The sequence below is a fragment of the Python bivittatus genome, unplaced genomic scaffold (assembly GCF_059951505.1).
Source record: "Python bivittatus isolate LINGU-HERP-01145 unplaced genomic scaffold, Pbiv_v1 ctg000840_np1212, whole genome shotgun sequence".
NCBI classification, from domain to species: domain Eukaryota; kingdom Metazoa; phylum Chordata; class Lepidosauria; order Squamata; family Pythonidae; genus Python; species Python bivittatus.
In genome coordinates, this window is record NW_028277113.1 from 12,803,438 (window position 1) to 12,817,175 (window position 13,738).

General features: G+C 35.8%; 1 protein-coding gene across 1 annotated transcript in view; it reads left to right on the forward strand.

The window, feature by feature from the left end:
• The first annotated feature begins 362 nt into the window (after positions 1–362).
• Positions 363–13,738, forward strand: part of CDYL (chromodomain Y like) — a 103,186-nt gene continuing 89,810 nt past the window's right edge. The window contains exon 1 of the mRNA XM_088130645.1: positions 363–985. Coding sequence (XP_087986771.1) covers positions 962–985 — 24 coding nt within the window. The 5' untranslated portion in view covers positions 363–961. The remainder of the gene's footprint in view (positions 986–13,738) is intronic.

The following is a 13,738-nucleotide window of genomic DNA, read 5'->3' on the forward strand; positions in this document are numbered from 1 at the left end:
GCTGGATAATTAAATAGATGCAGAATATTGGGGTTCAGATGCCAATGGAAATGAAGATTAATGGTGAAGTAAGAAAATGGAGGGATGAACTTCTGTGTCAGCTTGACTGAAGACAGGGATGAAGAAAGCCACTTTTGTTCCTCCCTTAGAACCTCATGGGAGGTGGAGCTCTGGCCAGGAGTGTCCCAACAGCCTCAAAACTTGGGCTCAGTCTTCCCTTCAAGACAGCCACCACTACCACCACCACTTCCTCCAACGATGCATATGGCAGACCAGCCCCCCCTCACCACTTTCTCCCTCCTCCTCCTGCTCCTCCTCCTTTCCCTCCTCCCTCTCGTCGCTCCTCCCCCTTTCTCCCGGCGGCCATTGGCCCAATCCCCGCCGCCCCCTCACGCCGCCGCTCAGCTGAGGAGACAATGGGCGATCAAAGAAGGGGAGGGGGAGGAGGAAGAGGATGGCGCTAGACGAGGCGAGAGCCCGGCCGTGTGGCGCTTTCTCTGCGCTCGATTAGTGATCCTAGAGGGAGAGTCAGCCAGGCGCCGGAGCGAGGCGCTGGAAGGGACACCGAGTGGTGGCGGCGGCGGGTACAGGGAGTCCTTGCAGCTGCTACCTCCTCCCCCTCCCCCTCCCCGCTCTCCCGCGCCTCGCGAGCAAAGTGTGCGAGAGTGTGAGTGTGAGTGTGAGTGAGCGAGCCCCGTTGCGCAGCTTGGTTTGCGCACAAGCACCACCAGCAGCGGAGGAGGAGGGCGGCAGAGGCACCACCAGCACCAGCACCACCACCACCACCCGGGCATTTGAGGAGAGGAGCGCTGTGGAGCGAGGCAGATACGCGCATATCTGAGGGGGGAAGCGAAGCAGCAGCAGCAGCGCAGGCCACGCCAGACACCAAGTGAGACAAAAGTATCTCCAAACCAGCACCCAACTCCACCTTGGGAGGCAGGCGGCAGGCGGGCGCCTCAGCATGGCTTCCGAGGAACTCTACGAGGTAACAGCCCCCGTGCTTCCCCCTCTTCTCGTCCCCGCCTTCCTTATTCCCGCCCCCCGTTTTTTTCGGGGTGTGTGAGGGCTAAAACCTGGCGCCCCCTCTCCTCAGTTTCTTTTCGCTTCTCCCTTTTCTTGGCGGGGCCCTGTGTGTGTGTGTTTCCAAACTGCGAGCCTGCCTCTCTTCCCTCCCCCAGTTTCGCTAGAGGAGGACGGAAATATGACTGAAAGGAGGAGACGGTAAAGTGTAACCATTGGCTTGCGCTTTCTCTCTCTCTCCCTTTTTACCCGCTCCCCCCCCAACTCCACGGCCACCCCTTACCCTCTCCAGTCTCGCCACGAGGAAGGGAAGGGTGGGTGCCGGACGTTAGGTAGCGGCGCTGACAGCCGCGACTTGCCCAGACCCTCTTGCGCACAAAAGTGTTTTGGTAGTGTGCAAAAATGTGTGCAGAAGCCGTGCCCCCTTTGGAGAAGGCGAAAGGAAGGGTTATCGTCTTCTCTTTTGAAAGTACGTTGACACCTTTGCTTGGCAAGCCAGCAGCGTTGATGCAAAACATGAAACATCCAAAACTAATATTACTCCACATTCTTTAGCAGAATGGACAAGTTTTGGGGGTTTTTGTGGGGGGGGGGTGCTGGTTCCAACACATGCTGTTTTATTTGAGGGATGCCTAGGTGATCAAGTGTTATTGGAAAGAGCCTTGTTGGCTTTGCTTGAGGATGGGGGAAGGTGACTTTTTTAACTTTGAATTTCCAGTCTTTTGATGTGATTTATAAATCTTTAATGTCTTCAGGCACATGCTGGGATTTCTCTTGGATGCAATTTCCTGGTTTTTAAAAATATTTTATGGAGTATTTTATATAGGGTAATGTTGCATTAAATCTTTGGAACCATTCTAATTCATCTGGTAGATAAACATTCATTGAAGAGCCAGTAGTTTTCTTGTACCATGGACAAATACTTACTTAGACAGGTTTGATATGTTTGTGTGTTTAAATTACTAGTGTTCATGTACAAGTAATTATTAGTCTAGAACCTTAGAATCACTAAAATAGATTAAATAATAGTACAAAACATAGGGTACAGCTCTTAACACACTTAGTAGGGATTATGCTTCACTGACTTTATAAAACTTTATTTGTAGTAAACAAATATAGTGTTGTACACGTAATGTACTCCAAGTGATGCAGTAGGAAGAATTTAGGAACTGAAAATATTTCCAGTCAAGCCAATCAGTGGACAGTAGTCCATATCTATGACTGAGCAGAGTTCTTTTTTGAATAAAGTTTTTGAACTAATAATCTGATTGATGATCATGTGCCACCAAGTGTCAACTCTTAGAAGACCACATAGATAGATAATCCTAGAGAAAATCTGTCTCCAGCCTGGTCCTTCAGGTCTTCCAATGGTGCACCCATCGCTGCTGTATTTAGTACAGCCATCTTGTTGGTCATCTCTTTCCTTCTACCTTTTCCAACATTATAGACTTCTCAAGAGATCTAGGTCTTTACATGATGTGTTCAAAATACCATTTGAGCTTGGACATTTGTGTTTTGAGTAAACTCTGAATTGATTTGTTCTTTCATCCAGTAATCTACAACCTCAATTTAAGAGATTGTAAGAGTGAGTAAATTATGGCTAAAGGCTTCAAAGATTTGGGGATGTTTAGAGGGCAAGCCAAACAAATTATTTGAGAGAACTTGTCAGTAATATAATAACTTAGCAGCAGGTTCAGTCTGTTAGGTTTTTTGAATCTTTAACTGTATTTCATAAATGTTTATATTTTCTGAATTGTTTTCCTCTAGGAAGGTAATTGGACAATTTAATCCAGCTTCTTATTTCTGATGTTGAGAATTCTTAAATCTGTCATTTAGAAATGGAATTTGTTACTTATGACTATGGTAACCCAGACTGTTGATTGCACAGAATGGTTCCCTCCAAGATGCATTGTGTTTACTTATCACTTAGTCATTAATTGGGCCATAAAAAATTAACCATATCAATTATAGGAGTTGGAAGATTGCTTGAGAAAATAAATTAAGATATTAAATACACCATTTGGACCTCACCTGGAATGGAAAGATTAACTAAGGCTTTCATCCTGAGCAGCTTCCCTCTGATTAGGTCCCATTAATTTCAGTGGCACTTAGTTCCTGTAACCTTTCATAGAATGGATGGATCGAGTGAAAAAGGTTGTATTGTGAGTTAGGTTGGGTATAGAAACTTTCTTAACAAATATACTTGAACCTTTTTAAAAGTTCTGATTATAGAGTCTGATTCTTCTTAAAACCAGAATTACTCTTGAAAAATTTGCAAAGAAAATTTAAAAACACCAGAGTTTCTTGATAATCATTCATATCATGTTTCAGATGGAGGAGAACTGAATCTGGTTATATTTGTAAAATGGTAATCAGGCTTTTTTAGTTGAGATATATGTCTTGTTCAGATAAAGTTAAAATACTGTGATTCTCTATTGCATTTTACAGTTAGTAGTTTGGAATCACTAACATAGAGTGCCCTTTGTTCTTTGATGATTAGCTGACTTTATCCTTTAGCATTAGGAGGGAATAACATTGTAGTAATTTCAAATGATTAAAATAATGAGGTATTATACCTCATTTTCTTGAAATTCTAGAAAACTGTCAAAACGAAATATAAACTTTATAGAAGTTTGTGTGTGTGTGTGTGTATGTACATATGCATCTAATAAGCCAACTAGGAAATGGTGTTGGTAAGATTTTCTTCAAAGCATTTTTTAATTGGAAAAACATGGATTAATAAATTATCTGAAAGATTTTTTGTGTATGTATATGCAGAAGATTGTAGAAAAGAGATAGCATTGCAGTTTAAGCAAAACAACGTGACCAACTCTTGCTTTCTTACTAAAAAAGAACTTGCTTGGAGAAGTTGGGGATTAAATTTATTCATACTGGATTTAATTGTCCTTTGGTTTATAAAGTAGTTGAAAGGTTGATATGAAGATCAAATGAAAAAAATATTAGTACAAAAGTGAAGTACTTGTCTCAATTTGTTTCAAAAAAAGTTTTCAGGAATTAAAAAGTAGACATTCATTTGAGGAGTTGGATAAACCATGAGCATCATTAATCAATCAATCAATCAATCTGCCTGCCTGCCTGCCTGTTTTTTATTTATGGCATGGGCATTTTTTTATGATAAGAAATCCTATGCATTTTTTTCTTGAAGTTTAAGCAAATGTTGTAGTGATTAGGTTTGATTAAATATTCATCTTCATTCATCGTCAAAAACTTTAGAATTAAATAAGTAATTGGTAAATTACTTGCATTACTGAGGGACCCAACTGATAAGCAAACACACATTTATGAATGAGTTCTCTGAGAAATTTAGAACCAGTAGATTATGTGAAGTTGTGATTTCAAGTACATTGAATATACAATATACTTTTTGACTCCATAGAGGTTTTACAGAAAAATTGTATGAGTTGATTACAATTGCACAGTTATAGGATGGGAGACACCTGCCTGAGTGAAATACCTGTGAAAAAGATTCTGGAATAGATGACTGCAATCTGAATATGAGTTCTATAAAGGCAAATACAGTGTTAGTTTGAATCAACAACAACATAGCTTTCAAATCACGGGATATAATAGCTCCACCTTATTCTGCTTTGATCAGATCCACTTCAGATACTGTGTCTGGTTCTGGTCACCATACTTTAAGTAGAATTCAGAGAAACTGGAACAGAATTGGAAGGACAGTGAGAATCATTAAGGGATTACAAATTCTTATAGAGATGGATTGAAGAAACTGAGCATGTTTAGGCTTGAGAACTGACAAGGATATGATCGCACTGTTAACAGAGGCCTCTGCAGGGGGTAATGGGGGAAAATGATAAAAGTAGCATCACACAATACCAACTCTGCCCTTTTGGCATGTGTATCAGGATGTTGCACACATGTATGAAAGAGAAGAAATTGTGTTCCAATTTAGTGATACACAATTGAGTGATGCTGTTGCCATAATTTGACAGAAATGCTGTATCCTGCGGATCGTATTAAATGCAGATCCTATTAAATAACTAAAAGGAGACCTCATGGAAAATATCAAGCCTTGTACTCTGGAATTATGGATTTAAGTTGCAGAAAGCCAAATTCCAACTGACTGATAGAAAAGGCTTGCTAAAAGTAAGAGCAGTTTGATAATAGAACTAATTACCCAAAAAGGTGATGGGCTTTCCTGTACTGGATAAATTTAAGCAGAGGTTAATCTGTTGGGTGTGCTTTAATTTCAGTTCTTTCATTGTGCAAGAATCTGACTCAGTGGCCTAAATGATCCCTTCCAAAAACTATCTAAAATAGTTTTTCAGGTGCTGCACTTTCAGAAGTAATTTCCTTGGCAGCTGGGAATACAGCATTCTTTTAATGATGGCCTTGCAACGGAACTTTCTCTTAGAGACTTATGTGACTTAAAGATTAATAGATAATAAAAGTGTTTCTTTTTTACTGGATTTACACATTATGCTAAGCCATAATGTAGCTTGGTCTCTCTGTGTTCAGTATGTGGTATGAATCCAAACATTGAAGATTATGCAACAAAACATGTTTAAAATAAACCTGGCATAAGATGTGTGAATCAACCCATTCAGGCTTAATCAATATGCCATCTTTAAAATCATTAATTAGGGTGATGTGTTATGTTTATTTGTGTTCTTAATAGATTGTTAGATGCTTTGCTCTTTTAATGAACTATTTTGGCAATCTTGGTTTTTTTTCTTATTTTGTTAGCTTTAATAATAGGATTATAAGATAATATAAATTATATTAAAATAATAGTATTATATCTTTTTGAAAATTATTCTTGAGCTCTTTTAGTAAAATTGAAAAATGAAATGAAATACTTGTAAAATTGAAAAGTAGACTAGTAATAGCTTATACAACCTAGTTAGACAGAGAATTTAGAATTATTGTAACAATGAACATCAATGCCTGGCAACTTTCTGTCTTTACACTCTACATTAGCATTTTATTGTTTGAAAAAAATGTATAGTAGAACAGATCAAATATGTCTTGAAACTTGTCACACACATTAAGTGATGTGATTCTCTAGGTCAGTAATGGGTAATCTGTAGGTCTCCATCTGTAAGAGCCTGAGCATCATGTCAGTAGTGAAGGATGTTGAAAGTTACAAGAACAGAAGTAGCATTTAGAGAGCCATGGGTTTCCCACTTTTGCTCAAGGAAGAGAGGACTAGCCCTTGTGGTTTTGATTTAACTTACTAAGTATGGCATAATCAAGGTAAGTGTGATGAGATGGGAAAAGGAAGAGAAAGTTTGTTTATTTATTTATTATTATTAAATTTTTATGCCACTCATCCCCAAGAAAGTTCTCATCTGACCTAAATCATGTCCAAATATAATGTTGGTAGTAGCCATATAATCCTTAATCTGATTTTACTGATTATGGTAAGTGATTACTATTGGATTTTATTTATTTTTAAATTAGTGTATAACTCTCTGTCACAAGATATTAAGGTGGGCAGCTGTACTATAGTCAGTTGGGTAGTGAATGTCTACTTTTATGTTTAATCATAATAGGAATGAAGAAATAAAGGAGTAAAGACTTGGAAAACAAATTGAAACAAAATGTATTAAGCTATATATTATATATATAATATAAAATATAATATATTATACATTAAGCTAAACATTCTTGGAAATGTAACTTATGCATGTGCTAGGAAGCGGTAGGCAATTGTGGCTCCCCAGCTTTAAGTACATAAAATGTAATATTGCAACTAGTTAATTAATCACGGCTTTGATGAGACCTGAAGGAGATATCATATGAAATGAGGTTAAACAATGATTAGTCAAAAATTGTACTGTTAAAATTGTCTAAAAATTTCTGGAAGTCTGGTGTCACATCTTTATTTCTCATTCCTCTTTTTAACATTTCTCCCTTCTTTACAATAACAGGTATGTATTGTTGTTATTATTATTACATTTTTATCCAGCCTTTTTTATATATAATTCAAGGTGGCAAACACATCTAATCCTCCTGCCTCCTACTTTCCCCACAACAATAACCATGTGTGGTAGGTTGGGCTGGGAGAACAACTGGCCCAAAGTCACCCAGCTGGCTTTCATGCCTAAGGGAGGCCTAAAATTCACAATCTCCTGCTTTCTAGGCCAACACCTTAACCACTGACCAGATCTGCTCTCATGTATATATAATATTTCTTTCTTCGGTCTACACTCAATGCATCTGATAAGTGAACTGTGATCCACAAAGGTTTATGCTATAATAAATTGATTAGTCTTCATCTGTTTTTACTGTAAAAGATGAGCATCACTATGAGGTGCATAACACTGGAATTCTCATGTTCAGGTATCATGATTGAGATGCTGATGGAGTTTTCCCTATGAATCAAAATTTTTCATTAAAGTTAAATAAGTTTAAAAGCCATTCCATTTTAATAAATTTTACAAAATAATATGTACACTCAAGAAGGGGATACTTCAATCAAATACATACATACATACATACATACATACATACATACATACATACATTTTGGATTGAGGTTCCATCTGCATGCTGATAACTCCCAGTGTTCCTATCATCTAACCCAAGGAAGAAAGTTGCCTAATCTTAAAATTGGATGGATGAGAGAAAATAAACTACAGTTAAGCCCAGATAAGACAGCATTGCTTTTGATAAGGAGAAAACTGTACTCAGAAATTGAGGTAAAGCCTGTTTTTGATGGGATTGCAGTCCTCTACAAAGGACAAGGTCACAGCTTGAATGTGCTTCTTGAACCTAGCTATCATTAGATTTACAGATGACAGCTATGGTGAGGAGCATGTCTTCACACATAGACAGGGATCACATTATATTTGTGTTCTACACTGATTGCCAGTTGCCTACGACACACAGTTTAAGGTATTAATGTTGATATTTAAGTCTTAAACAACTTAAGACTGACTTCCAAGGGATGTCCTTCCTGCCCATTACTTAAATCAGCTGGAACACTCTTTTTGAAGATGTGGTACATTTTCCTTCTTGAAATACGTCTTAAGTAAAAGAAGGTGGGGAATAATAATGATGTGAGAAATTGCATACATCACCATAAACCTTTGGTAGTAGCAGTGTCTGTGTGTCTGTATCTCCGTGTCTCTCTGTCATTTCTAGACAACATAATCATATGTCATTTTTCTTTATGAAAGTATGTGTAAGTAAATGTAAGTGGAAAATAGGCATGGAGGACACGGAGAGAATATGGAAAAGATGAAGTACAAAAGTTAAAATCAAGGTTGAGACATGTTGTGCTAAAGAGCCAAGTATTGTTTCTACAAATATGATGTATAAATGCTTATGGTAAATGGAGAGATTGTTGATGAAAGGAGTAGAGTAATAATTCATTTTCCTAATTCAGGTTTCTGAATAAAAAACCGATGAAATATATTTTACTTAAAATGCTCAAATATTTCAGATGTTTAGGTTCCAGCCTTCAAGCTATCCATTGAGTTTATATTAGGTAACATTATTGGAGCAGTTTTTTAAAAAAAAATACTTTCAGGGGAATATGAGTTCTAGCTTTTAAATATGGCTTTAAACCAAATCTTACTATTATGAAGAACTTCCTTGGTTTTAGTGAAATAACATTATATGCTACATACACTTTGGGCAAATCAGGTTTCCATTAGTGGATTAATTTGTCGCTTATATGCATTTTGCTGAAGTTACCTTATAGTTAATCCTCCATTAACTTTTTAAAGCAAAATATTGTGCTATTAATATAATTATAGGAGCACAATAATCATACATTATGAATTAACAATAACTGTATTCTCATAGATCTTACAACCATAGCTCATATTCCAAATTATTCAAGTGGGATAGAACATTTATATGAAACACATAATTGTTATAAATTTTATTTTCATTTCAACTACCCCATTTTTTGGTGATAGCAACAACAAACTCTATGATTTTGACACAGTTTGTATCTCAGACAAATTAGTCATTTCTTAAATTTAACCTGAGTTATTGACCCACATCTTTGGAGATATTCATACCCTATCATGACTTGTCCAGCTTTCAAAAAATATAAACATTTAAATAGTCATTGTCTACCACCTTTGAGGAGAAATGGCCAAGATTTGCTTTTTGTAATCCTTCAGAACTTTTTATTATGGGTTGATATACAGCTGTTAATAAATAAATAATAAACAGTGTTAGGAAGCGTATGTGGAGACCATTTGGTAACAGGTGCTTATTCCAGTTTTATAATCATGGATTATCTCAACCTTGGTTTTGTTGTAATGTCAGCATTCTTATACATTAAAGGAAAGAAAATCATATTGATTTCTGTGACACTAGCATAATTATTTAGTCTTAATAGCATATATCTGGGTTTAAAAGAAACAGTGACTTTTAAAAAATACAATGGGCTATCTGGTCAGATTTTTCTCAGCTAATTTTCTGGCTACTGATACATGAATTAAAAAATAAAAATTATTTGTTATTCATATAGATGTGATTCGAATTTATTACTGTTTGCCTTAAATTTTGAGGTGACATGACGTGACATTTTATCTTCATATATTTGAACATTATAAACATTTAGTAGTGTGAAGTTGTAGCTCAATCTGAATTATCTAATTTATTTTGCAGGTTTGGATGACATATTCTGCCTTTTGGGGCACCATCCTCTGAATTTGATTAATTGTTTATCAGTTGTCACATTTCCATGTGATATGATGCACTGGGGGAGAATCTTATGTTACAAGCAAAATGATTCAAACTGAGTTAATATGTTTTGTGCTGCATGAGAGCAGTGATGAACCAATCTGTTTTGGGGGGTTACAAGGAATGCTTTTTAAAAGCAAATTATAAAGTGGGGTTGTAAAACCATGGGTTACTATTAAACTTGTTATGATGAAATTCAGGTAGGTGGATGTATATATTTATTTATGCATTTACCTAGCATAAATAAATAAATGATTGAACTCTAAGTAGTTAATTACTCTGTACTGAAAGAAGTTTTTTTTTTACTCTCTGCGTGTCTTTTTCTTTAAAAATTAATACTACATATTTGCTTTAGAATTTGTCATATTTACAAATGATTAATAATTTAATCATTTAGTTGACAAAGTTACTTAGATTTTCTAGTACTTTTACATGTGTGTTTTTAGTTGCTAATATTCCAACTGGAATAGAATTAACTCTAAAAACTGTAAGAGCAAAAGTGTAGGATGTTTTTTAAAAACAAAATTAAGGACTATGGTTCTTGGAATAACACATAGTCCTCAACCATGACAGGTGAGAATTAATATTTAGAAGTTGAGATTATAGAATTTTAACCCAAATTCAAAACATTTTTTTCCCAGAGCTTTTGGGAAAGATGTTACTTTACCTATCTGTAGTTCATTTGTTGCTTTGTGTGAAATATTGCTAAGCATATTACTTCTGTATAAAGACATGTACAGTCAACTTATCCATTAGTACAGTGCTTTGAGGACTTGATTGTAAATACTGAAGTAGGTAGACCATATTTTGTGCCAATAGAGTAGTTTGATATTTATGTTTTATTGAAAATCATGCTAATAGGACAATTTCATTTCTGTATCTTTAAAAATGAAGTTCTAGTCCTGTACTGATATATCTGTCTGAATATGAGTTCTCATGGTTCTGTTTTGTGCTAAGTAAATAGTCCTCCTAATATTTAATTTGGACAAAATGTTAATGGGCCCAAAATTCAAGGTCAGATGTGGGCTATGATGATATTACACTGAAACTGATAAAAATTAATGTGTGTTAAGAACATAACAGATGCCTCTGAGCATTATTAGATTGTTAGTAACTGGTTGTGGTGAGACCGCTTATAATAGTGGATGTTCTGAGCAAGTGCCTGAAAATAATAGTTTGTTCACTGGTTCCATATAGCCCCCATCAGCAAAAATAGGAGTTCTATTGGGTGATGGTATGGTTGATTAAAGTGCTGACTGGGTTGTAGTATGCTGACTGGATGTGCTTTTAAATTGCCATTTCATATGTAATTATCAGTATATTCATATCTGCTGCCTATGGCTACTTTGGGCCAAATGGAAATGTAAAATATTTCCTACCAACTTAGGTAACAGCATACTGCTGTTGGTGTCACTCTATAATTTAAAGAGTCTATTAAATCAAACAAATTAGACAGCTCATGGAGGTCAGACTTTTTCGCAGAGCAGCAGTGGATGACCTTACTAGGTCTCAAAATACTAGTCTGTTGCTTGGTGTGATCTCTAGATGTAGAATTATGTCAAGATTGTATCCAGAGGAGAAAATGTTATGTAATTAATAATTACAGTTAGCATCACATGGATTGGATAAATGATGAAACCTTTGGAAGCACTAAACACCAGTGCAATCTTGGTGCTGAAGAACATTGAAATATATATTCTTGAACCAGTTGAAAACAATAATCACACTTCTATAAAATGTATATTTAAGGGTAAAACTTGCTAGCCAAGCCACTTTTAAGTTTAAAAGAAGAAACTTACAAAACAAAACACCAACCAAGGGAAGAGATATAAAGGAAATTAAAACACAGCTAAGAGGATTAAGTATCCCCGCAAATGATGTTCAGCTAGAATCTATACTACAGGCCAGGAGTGTGAGAAGATGCCAACATGGTTGACAATATGAAGGATGCTAATAGAGAAAAAGGATTTTCCTTTCAAAATGGAAGTGTTGCTACTTTATAATTCATTCATATTCTGTGGTCCTAGAAAGTGGAATGGATCACTGTACCCAACTCCTGGAAAATGGCTTTTTTTCCCTTTAAAATGTCCAACTAATATTTCTTTGTGGAAGTCCTCATTTCTCTACTTTTGTCAATAGCAATTTTGGCCCATGTGTTTTTTCTTTCTCCCCATCTGCACTTATACATACTGTCTTTTCAATACTTAAAACCTTTGTTTCTCATGATTATTTCTCCCAATAGTTTTGATAAATATTATTTTAATTCTACATTTCCTATTAAAGAAATAAAATAACATACTTTCATGTATCATTGAAATTAATCAGGGCATTTTATGCATATTAAGAGCAAGAAAATGACTACTAGTAATTTTATGGTGAAAGAAACCAACTAAATGAGGGTGAGCAGTTATGTGTGCTAAATATACACTATGTGTTCTATCAAGAACTGTGTCATATTTGAAGAGAAATGGGCTGTGAAAATGCAATGGACCCCAGAACCTCTCCAACATGCCTTTCCACACAGGAATGCATATCTCTTTTTTTCATACATATTGTATTCCCAAGAGCATATTTTGCTTTATGCACAGCAAAACGACTATTTATTATGATCACTTGGTTCTACATGTAGGTTGACTTGAAAACTTCATCTCTAAAAGCTCACCATCCTTAAAATGCAACATATACTGCATTCTTAAGTTCGTTCATTTCCCTTTTTGTTGTCCAGAACTGTGTATATTCTTTTAATGTTTTATTAGGATTATCGTTTATAAATTAGACAAGATTTGTATGATACATTTCTAATTTCTGTGAATGTTGTGCTTCCACATTCTGTAAAAGTTAGGCTGGAAGGATTGCATGTTCTGATGAATATTAGGATCTAAAAATAAAATATTAAACTCTAAAAATGTAATTTTAAGATTAAGATTAAGAATTCAACTTCTTAAACATTATTGTTGACCCAATAATTATTTGGTTATGTTAACACTATACTAGAAATATATGAAGCTGGTACAGAGCATCATTCGTCTTTTTATAAAGTAGATACATTTTTAAAAGAATATCTGAAAATATTTTTAAGACTACGTCAACAGAAGTATAACCTCAAAATCACTGGAAGCAGTCATTCCACTTTACTCTTCTTTGCTCAGAACTCATTTTAAATATATTTAGTTCAGGGTGCTACATCTTAAGGAAACAGAGAAATTGGAACAGGTTCAGAAAAAAGCAGTGAGGATTATCAAGGAACTAGAAACTAACTCCTAAGAAGAAAGTAGCCTTGAGAAAAAATGACTGAGGAGGTATATGATAGCATTCTCAAATACTTGAAAGTTTGTCAAATGGAAGAAGGTCAAGATCTGTTATTTCTGAGTGCTGGATATAGAATAATGGAAAGGCTGATTCCAGCTGAATGTTAGAAAAAACTTAACAGTAAGAGCATTTGATAGTGGATCTACAGGTATCTGTGGAGGAAGAGCAGAGCTGGGAGGCAAATAACGTGTACTATTACATCATGAAACAAAGAATGCAACTTACATGAGATGTTGTGATCCAAGGACTAAGTTGTCCTTTGCCCAATGACATCATATCATTTTGATATCATTGTAACTTGCTGTAGACACTACTGAGTAGGACCAGTTTCCAAGAGTAATATATTATCCTTCATTGCTTGTTTTTAAGCAGAACACCTGGGATGTTTTAACTTGGATTCCTGTAGGAGATTGGACTAAATGATGACTTCCTACTCCAATCTAATCTGATTGCTTTAGTGTCACACAATTTGGTTTTTCAGTTTTCCATATTTGCTTGTAATAGTGAAAATTGGCCCCTGTTTTATATACTAACTAGCAGATATATTTGATTATAGCTTTATAGTCTGTTCCTCAATTTTCTCTTTTCTAATCCAATCTGATTTTGGAGAATTTGAAATCTAATACTTATGAAGGACAGCACTTTGGGGAAGGCTGATCCGTCTAAGGTGACTGAAGCTGATCCTGTTCTGTCCACAATTAGAAAGAAGGTGAATGAGGTT